General features: G+C 39.4%; 1 protein-coding gene across 1 annotated transcript in view; it reads right to left on the bottom strand.

Moving 5' to 3' along the window:
- Positions 1–8,956, bottom strand: part of ST18 (ST18, C2H2C-type zinc finger) — a 61,704-nt gene extending 52,748 nt beyond the window's left edge. The window contains exons 1-2 of the mRNA XM_021716162.1: positions 8,770–8,956; positions 1,743–2,522 (exon numbers count right to left, since the gene is read on the bottom strand). Of these exons, the coding sequence (XP_021571837.1) occupies positions 1,743–2,522; positions 8,770–8,941 (952 nt within the window). The 5' untranslated portion in view covers positions 8,942–8,956. The remainder of the gene's footprint in view (positions 1–1,742; positions 2,523–8,769) is intronic.
- Between the last annotated feature and the right edge of the window lie 1,233 nt (positions 8,957–10,189).

The following is a 10,189-nucleotide window of genomic DNA, read 5'->3' as shown; positions in this document are numbered from 1 at the left end:
GTGGCCGGGAGCGGCCACTGCACTCCAGTCTGGGCGACAGACTGAGACTCCAACTCCAAAAAAAAAAAAGGAAGAAAAATCAGTTGGTAATGAAATTATGACATATCCTTCTGATTTTGGAAAGGGTAAAATGGGGAAATTACATCTCATAGAATCAATAAGATATAGTATATTAGAAATTGTTAATTTGGGGAATTTGGAGTAAATTTCATCTTTCCCCCTGATTTTGTAGTTCATTGGAAGAAACAGGTAAATCCAACAAACTGCGTATTAGTAGGAGTGCATAAAGCTGAACATGGTGGCCTGTTCTGAACCACACACCAGTCAATACCATGCGGTCCCCATCTAGTCCTTGCAGGATGTTTGCCCCGTATCTATCCCCTCATGACATGACGTTATTTCATATATATATTATGACTTTTGTGTTTTCTCAGCTCTGACCTGCAAAATATTATTTGTCAAGATTCCAGGTGAACACTAAAATTGATTTAAAATGACCAAATATACATTTTTGTTCTGGATAAACCTCTGCCATCAGACCCTCTACACCACACTAACACGTTATTCTTGTAAGTCCTTTGGGCCCACTGCTTTGATTTTCTTGAAGATACTCCTCCTCCAAATTTTGTGGCTCTTAGTCTTGGGTGACTGAGAATTACCTGAGAACTTACAGAAAAAAAATGCAAATTCTGGAGCATGAGTCTGACTGGACATGGAAATACTCATCTTAAAAAGCATTCTAGCCGGGCTCGGTGGCTTAGTCTGTAATCCTGGTACTTTGGGAGGCCGAGGCGAGTGGATTGCCTGAGCCCATGGGTTCGAGACCATGCCAGGCAACTTGGTGAGACCTTATTGCTACCATAAATCAAAAATTAGCTGGGCATGGTAGCACATACCTGTGGTACCGGCTACTTGGGAGGCTGAGGCAGAAGGATCATCGGAGCCCAGCAGGTTGACTCTGGGGTGGTTGTGAGCATGCCACTACACTCCAGCCTGGGTGATAGAATGAGACTCCAACTCGGAAAAAAAAAGCATTCTAGGCACTAAGAACCATTGCTAGGAAAATGGGACCCTTGTCAGGCCCATCTGGCACATGACCCTGGGGAGAGGAGATGGGGGAAGTACTCTATAGTAACAGGGATACAATTTTCCTAAAGTCTGAGGAATAATTGTAAGGTTTCCTCAAAGCACATGTACTCTCTCATTCAAGTTTGGCCCAGATAATTGTGGGCACTGAGTTAGATAGCTGGTAACACTACAGTCTTATAAGTGCATTAACATGTACTTTTATCCCAAGAAGGGACAGTGCATCTTGCCTGGCTTGCAGGTGACTTGAATTCATAAGCTCAAAAGCAGTTAGGTGATCCTAGAAAGAGGGTGGAAAAGAAAAATTAAGTTTCTGGAATGAATTTGGCTCATAAAATGATGAGATCCAGCAAATACTAATGTGCTCACATCAATGTCCAGTATTTTTAAAAGATAAGATGCATTTTTAAAAAGTAGCTTCATGAAAAGAAATAGAAGCAATGACTCTTTCTTCGTGTGTGAAAACTGATTGAGCTTGATGTGAAAATAATCTAGAGAGTAGGAAATAAAAAAATTGTTTATTTTATAATTATCAGTTGATTTTTAAATTACACTAAGTTATCAAAAAGCTGTCTGGCAGAAAGAATCAAGTCTAACCTTCCCCCCCGCGACCCAAAAGCAATTTTATTTCTAAAATAAATGCAAAAATGTCTTACGTTTATTGTTAAAGATTTGTCTTCCACCCACGTCAATAACTTTGGTTTGTCTCCTTTCCCCTGCTAGATGCTCCAGTAGAAACCTGTCCAGCTCTTTGTAGGTGTTGTGGAAAACGCAGCCTCGCTCAGCCTGCAGCGCAATGGCCTGCTCCAGCCAACTTAAGTTCCCCTTGGCTTTCTCCAGGTCACTAGAGTCTTCTGTCACTGTTGCCAGGCTCTCGGCCCCTTCTTTCTCAATCTCAGGGAAGGAAGGCTGGGGTTTGCCATCCAGGGATTCTACATGAGCATTCTTTTCCGTTTCAGAATCACACCTGTTCTCACAAGGGATAAATTTCTCACCTTCAGTTTTTATGTCGGGAATTTCTAGTAGGTCTTTTTTATGATCTGCTAAAACATACTTTGGAACCCTAGGTGGTTTGGTTTCTTCTGACAAGTTGGAGCCACTGTCCCAGCCATTCTCTGCACTTTCTGAGTTACTTTCATTGTCATCGGAGGAGTAGAACGCTGGCTGGGAATCCTCGATTTTGTCTCTTCCATCATCAGAGTGAATCATAAAGCACTCGTCCGCTTCGTCACTCTCTGTTTTTAAAGACTGGATGCCACTGTCATTTAAGTTTTCACCTACGGGCTGAACAGACATATTTTTTTCAAATTTCCCCAAGTGCATTAAAGACTTCACCACCAGTTCTTGATAACAAGAGTATCTGTCTTCCTTCCTGTTGGCGTTTTCTTGTGCAGTTGAATGAAGGTTTTCATCCATAGATTTAATCATGATTTCTTCTGCAAAAAAAGAAAACCAATATTTGAAAAGCAAGAATAAAAAGTATTTTAAGCAGATCGCATCAAGTTATATATATATATATATATATATTCACATATTTGTGTGCATGCATACCCGTATATAATATGTGTAGTATGTTGTCTCTATTAACTTATAAAAACATTGGTGAAAAATTATGTATCCTCTTAAAATAAAACAAGACTTAGATCTTAATCCTGTGAAAAATGAGCTTAAAAATGAGCTATTGTAGTTTTCAACACAGTAAGAGCTGAGTGCTTCTAGGGCACTGAACAAGACAAAAAGTAGATATCCACAAAAATAGTGTGTTGAATGTGAAATTATTGTTACTGTACCCTTTATAGTCTCAAATCTTAACCAACCAGAAGGAAATCCAATATACATAATACTATACAATGTAAAGAAAATATTCATCAGATTCTCTATTAGCATGACAATGTGTTTTCAAAGCTAATTTAGTTTGTTTTCTACTTTTTATATGTTCTCAGATGTACCTCCAGATTTCACAGACTGTTAGCTAAGACACAAAATACATCTACATACGGATGATAGCTAAAATAATTCTGAGTCTTTCAAGACGTCTTGTTTACTGATGTAATTGTCACATTACAATTCCCTATTGAGTGAAACACAAATAGGAAAGTTAGCATGACCAAGTAACGTCTTAAATAATAACACATTTTCTGGTCTGCTACTTGCCTACATTTGTGTAAACAGGAAAGGCGACAGGGTAGAGATGACTGGAGGATGCTAAATGTTAGCCAGATCATCTCAGCCCCAGGCCATCCTATGTCTCCAACGTCAAGGCATCCTGAGACCAAGAGGAGACCCTGTGTGCTCATCTATCCAGGACAGTCCAAGGATGGATGCAGCTGTTGTTGTCAGGGTCACCTCTTTTTGTTCTGGGAGTGTCCCAGTTAGGCTTATCACCGCACACATGTACAGTCAGCCTACCGAAGCCTGTCCCAGTGCGAATTCACAAAGTGAGGGTGGTTACATCAGACCACGTCCAGCACGTGGGGTGGCAACCAGTGCACACCAGGCTGTGAAGTGCACCAGATCACCTAGCGATGGTCCTCTGACATGCAAAAAAAAAGACCATCTCTGTTTCTCAAAGGCAGGGTGGGAGGATGGGAAGCACATAATAATAAGCCCCCTTAAAGATTGTTAAAGACACCAAGTACAGTGCATTCTGTGTTAATAAACATCTCTGGAAAGAAGAAAAGCACAGCCATCCGGTGTGAGGGCTGAGGGAGAGGGTGTCTGGGCGGAAGACAATGCGCCTTTTTGGGTCTCATTTAATTTTTTATAAACATTGTCTCTGACAAGGACACTCAAAAATACATCTCCATCATCTTCCTTTCTGGTAATTATCTCCCTAAATCGACACTGGGCTGCCAGGATCAAGTAAATATTGCCATAGTAACTAAAAGCATTTTTGGATGAAGGAAAGAATTCAGACACAACACTAGCCCCTGTAAATAATGCTGATTATAGGGTGCAGCCTTTTGTTGGGATCTATTCAACATAAACTGAAAAATTTAACATTTTAGTTCCTAGAAAAGAGACTGGATAAACAAGCACAGAATATCTGATACGATGGCCTATCCTCTCCTGAATTCATATCAGGGGAACTCCAGGTTTAAATAATATATTAAACATAGTCTAAAATGCAAATGAAGTTTTCCTCAATATCACGGTTGGCTATTAAGAGAAAGTGTAAAGGGTTATGATAATTTTAAAGTATTATGAACTACAGAAAACAAATAAAAAGCATTTTCAGTGAATATGCTCAATTCATTGAACTATTCTCTCACTCCACTTAACTACCCACATGTGTACGATAATGATTTATAGACATTATACCTAATTATGCATATTTGGGCTGTGTTAGAGTGCTAACAAAAGCTCTAGAAAGCAACAATTACCTCTGTTGCTTAGCTACATAGTTTAAAATATTCCTATTAAGTGCAGATCACCAGAGAGGCGGGAGTAACAAAAATGCACATGTGCACGACAATGCATTTCACTGTGATGCTGCCAACTGCTAGCGTTTTGGGTCCTTTCCAGTCTACATAATTGTTTGGTTCAACTGTTTGTTATATGCTAAAAGAAAATATTTATTAATTATTCCTCAGAAAAAGAGGAGCCCCGCCGGCAGAGGTGCCTACGTGCATCACGCGCAGGTTTCTAGGGACGTTTTGCAGACCTGCAAACCTACTTCCCACGTTCTCACCCTCCCGGGCCTCCACTGCAGTCAGAAGGAAGAAACTTGAGTTAGCTTGGGAGCCTGGCAGATCTGTGCTGCGGGGGGATGCCTGTTTCTTCCAGCTTTGTGACGGGTTACCTACGTTTTCTTATGCTCGGGTGTTTCTTTTCCTCTTGGGAGCCTGGTGACTTATTTTGTGCCTCTGCTCCTGGAATGACTAAAAAAGCCTGCCCTTAGAGTCAGGTGGATGTAAGTTAAGTTCTGACCCTGGTACTCCCCTTTTGCCAACTCTGACAGGTTGCTTCACCTGTATGAGTTTGGTGTCTCCATTCACACATTGAAGGAAACGGTTCGCTCTGTGTACACTGGTGACGCCCGTACCTGGAAAGCCCAACAGGCCAATGATGGCTCTCGGTCTACCTTGGGCAGGCTCTGAGTCTGTTTCTTCAAAACAAGAAAGAGTCAATGGTCTGTTGACTGGATGATCTAAGGATCTCTCCTGGGACAACAGACTAAGTTCTTGGCATAGGGTTCAGCTCTTTATTTCATGTCGTCTTCACCATAACTTCAAGAGAGGGAACTTACACTCTGGTTTACACAAGGAAAACTATAGTTCCAGAGAGGGAAGGGCTTGCTCATGACTATATGGCCACCAGAAGAGGGCCAAAACCCAGACCCAGTGCCTTCTGTAATGGGCTACTTAGACCCTACAGTTGTGGAACGCCATATGTCAGAGCTGGGGTTTGAGAAACACTGCAGCCCTTAGGAGAAACTACTAAGACTGCTTCTAGTCCATTATTTCCCCAAGTTTGGATATTTTCAAAAGTGAATTTATTTGAAGATACTAGAATGCAATTGTCAGGTCACTTTGAATGAGAAAAACAAGGATCCTCAAATTATAAATAAAAATTTGTAAGAACAAATAAACACCACAACAAAACAAAAACTAACAGATAACCTGACCTCAACTTTTTTAACACCACAATGCTAATAGTTCAAGACATTCATAAAGTCAATTCCTGGGAGGCATAATCAAATCATTACAGCCAGAGAGTAAGCCTTTCTCCAACCTGAGTGTATTTCAAAGTGTGGGGAGGAAGCAGCGCTGATGCTGGGATGCTTTCCTGATATATACAGTAAAAAATAAATGCTCTTGCCTGATACATAACAAACCTATATCTGTGTACCCCCTAAATCCAAAATAAAACAACACACAAAAATCCAAAAAAGGTTCACATTTGTTTGTTTATTTTAAGCCAAGATTTCTACTCTGAGTTGTCTGGTAAATCCTACAGGTATAGTCTACTGAATTCTTGCATAAGTGCTGACTGTCCTGCATCAAAACAACTTTTTAAAAAATCCTCTGAAAATCACAACACGTTTTGAGTTGACTTCTTTAGTATCGCTGGATTTTATTATAATTGAATTTCAGTTCTGTTTCTGTAACTAGCTAGATTACTTTTATAGGTAAATTAGTTTTCTAGGCCTCTTGAATATGTAAATTTTGCTGGGAATAAAAGCCCTGGAAAAATGAATTCATCTTTCGAAGTTATGAAATTGGAGTGGCTTATCTCTTATTTGCTATTTGTTGAGCAATGATATGTGCTAAAAGTATCATCGCAGCCCCTAGGACTTCTGTGACAGTGACAGATTTCCTCAAGTTGTGAGCACGTGCTTTTGCTGCTGGGGACTCTCACCCTGGCTTGGTTAACCGCTCTTCCAGCTGACTTTCATTTTCTCTGTCTGTGTCAGGAAAGCCAGTGCCACTTGTCTTCCCTTATGGTAGCAGTTTGCAAGCTCGCCTTCCTAGTGAAAAAGGTGGATCTGCATGGTTTTGCCCACCTTCTCTTCTATCCTCCTAATAACCACCTGTATCTCTTTGAAAGACAGCTGGTTGAGGGTATGAAAGTAGTTCGTGCCCCCAAATGGAATCAGACCTTCATAGGATTCGAGCTCATGACCTCAACATTCATGAGTACAGTATCCTCTCTCATCATCTGAGCATCCCAACTGAACACATAATTGAGCACACGCCTGGCCAGGTAAAGACCTTGCGTACCCACAGCAAACGAGAAGCTAGGAAAAAAGCTCCATGTTGGGCATGGGCACTTAGTTGTCTTACCTTCTCCCCCACCCCCCTGAGGGGGGAAGAAACGCTCAGAGGGCAGAAGGCAACTGAGAATCTTTGCTCTTTCAACTGGGGATAGTACCTGCCATTTCTGGAAATTGTGACTTCATAATTTGACATTGTAGGAACTTTGCCCAGTCTGCATTCTAAAGGTAGTTGGAGCTTGGAGACAATTGGATGATAGAGCACAGTTAGCTGGGAAATAATTATTTTGCTTGTCCTTCCAATTGTTTCCTAATTAGCTTCTTTCTAACACCTACAAGCTGCATTGCCTTCAGCATTAAATTTCGCTGGTCCCCAATGATCTCATCTGTGAAACTGCAACCATAATTATATGCACTCATGGCATTGTTGTATGGACTAAGTGATATAATTTATGTGCCTGGAATATATTAAAAACTTAAAAGTAATGGTCACTACTGCTGCAATGCCAGCGTATTCATTATTAGTAGTAATTCTAATATTAAATATAAAAATAGTTAACTTATTTTTGTAAACCTGCAAATAGATATCCCTTAATGCTTATAACTGAATGCTTAACTTAATATACCGCACATTTGAATATATTATAGTTGGTTAATATTAAACATCTATAGTGATCAACAGACTATTAAAAAAAGGCGGCAAGTCAGCTAGCCAGATCAGTTAGTCTTCGTGACACTTACAAGAATGTATTGATGCAAAAGCATGTCCATTTTCTCAACTGTTTGGGTGGTCAATGACAGCTAGATGCATTATACCTAAATTTAACCACAATGATTCAAGAACTTCCTCTAATACTAGAAGCAATCTACAACTTCCATGAATCAACAAATAAAAATTATCAGCTAAGAAAACAAATAAAAAAAAGTCCAGGATGATTGCAATTCTCAGATGAGCCATGAGGCTTTAAAGCACATGCTAAATACAGAAAAACAGAAAATGTACTTAAACACGTTCATATCAGAATACAATTTTGTTTTAGCAACAGAATCTCAAACTACTTCTAAGCCAAGATTACTGGAGACAGGATGATTCTGATCTGAGATCTGTGCTCACTCAGTCAATATGCTTTTACATATTTCCCAATAATTCTTGTGGTTAACTATAATTCAATATATAATAAATATTTATGATCTACAAATCTCACCACCTTTTGTTTGTATAATAAATACCTCTTTTTAAATAACAAATTTTAAAATAAATGGAACATTCATTTAAAAAATATTAAAAAGATAAATGTCACACACCACTGGCATTGGTCCTCATTGCTATTATCAATCGTATTTTTGGACTAAATAATACTATATATGTTGATAAAGCAAATAAAAAATACACATTTTAGTTACAAGCATATGTATGTATATATCTCATTGTCATTAATGAGCATTATATAGAACTTGATCTTTGAAAAGGTATCTTAAAGCTTAAATATATCCTTGAGTTTGAAAGAGTCTTTCAGAAATTGGACATCCATCTTTTTTTTTTGTTTTTTATAGAGACAAGGTCTCACTATGTTGCCTAGGTTGGTCTTGAATGCCTGGGCTTATGCAATCCTCTCACCTCAGTCTCCAAAAATGCTAGGATCACAGGCATAAGCCAGGGTGCCTGGCCTGGACATCCATCTTTTTAGGCAGACAAAGCACTCAAGAACTTTTTTCTTCCAAAAGAGGCATAGTTTAATCCTCTGATTTTAAAATGAATAGGTCAAGGATTCTCCGTTATCTAAACACCCTCCACAGTTATGGATTTAAAAATGGGCCCTCAGTAAATAGACGCTGAGTGAAATAAATGTTTGGTTTTGTTTCCAAACTCGAATATGTCTTTACAACCATACAAACCACATGTTCTACTTAAATTAAGACTGAGTTTTTGGTACCAAGGAATAGGTTTGGGCACTCCTCCTTGCTACCTGCAGTAGAGTGATCATGTGTTTCCAAGAAACCATCGTCCTCTGTCCTGTCACCGCGGTCTTCATGGCAGTCCATGTTTGGGCTGTAGTGTCGTGGCTTCATTAGCAGAGATTTCCTTTTGTTGACTGGGACACCCAAAGCCTGATCTTCAGCTCTCCTCTTCTTCGCCATGGAGCAATCATATGCAACACTGTAGTGATTGAGGCAAATTAAGAATACGGTAAACTAGAGTTTACTGCTGTTTGGCATTTGACTTTCATGAAGTGTTATCCAAAGCCTTTGGAAACTTGGGACTCAAGGTTTAGGGTTAGCTGTTGGCACTCACAAAAACAACCCATCTGTGGAATCCATCGAACTGTGTGGATTCTATTTTACTGCTTATCAGAAGAGTTAAAAAAAATCATCCTTAATCCTGAGTAAGCATATGTTAATCTGTGCTTTGCTTGGCACTACAATAAATACCCAGGGAGGGATGAAACAAGATTTGCACTGGTTTGCTAATCCTAAGAAACAGCTAATGTGAAAAATATACCACCAGATACAAAAAAATGTGTCCAGTATGGATAAATCACAAGGTTTTTCAAATAGTTGTTTGCTACTGAAACTGCTTATCGCTGCCACAGTTGTGGCTCAAACTTGAAATGTCACACATCTTGGGCTTTGACTTGAAAGGATGGAGGACGGAGTGAGGCGGAAAGCGACGCACATTCACTCAACCCATCTCCAGTCACCAAACACCCACAGAAAAGTCAAAAGATGCTACATGGCATCCTGCCTTTAGAGTCTCACCCATTTGGCACATAGAACAAATAAAAGGCGGAGGAATAAGATTGGATTTCACAAAAATGGACAACAGTTTATCCTCACTCCTGTTCATATGGTTTTATTTGGAAAGGCTCCTGACGGTGGCCCTTTCAAAATAGATTTCCTACATATAGCTCACTCAGAATTAATGCAGATCACTCCATGTGTGAAGTTAAGACAAACATTCTCTTGGCAAGATCCATGCAAATCAGAGGGTTGAGCCAACAGTGAGTCTACGAGAGATATTCATTAAATGCTCTTTGAAGAAAAATGCCAGAGCTTTAGATGAAAAGATCCAGAGGAGAGAATCCCAAACTCAGAGTAACAAGATATGACTTACTCCATCTCAAAAAGAGGACTGAATTCTCAGTAATGTTACTAAACAGAAGCCTTATATTGTTCTCTTACAAACATCAATGCAAAGATGCTGGCCTGCCTTTTCGTGAAAATGATTTGGTAAATAGTCACATATGAGCTCTTGAATTTAGAAGAGTAGATTCAAAAACTTCCAAGAGATGGGAAAAATGTTATTTACCTGTAAAAAAAAAAAAAGATTATGGAAGGGAGATCATTTAAGAGTTAGGAATTTCCCCGAAAATGATTAAAAATTGGATA

This window comes from Carlito syrichta, unplaced genomic scaffold, assembly GCF_000164805.1.
Source record: "Carlito syrichta isolate Samal-C Ts95f unplaced genomic scaffold, Tarsius_syrichta-2.0.1 Scaffold308208, whole genome shotgun sequence".
NCBI classification, from domain to species: Eukaryota; Metazoa; Chordata; class Mammalia; order Primates; family Tarsiidae; genus Carlito; species Carlito syrichta.
The sequence above is the reverse complement of the archived record's forward strand: the minus strand, read 5'-3'. Positions and strand labels throughout refer to the sequence as shown.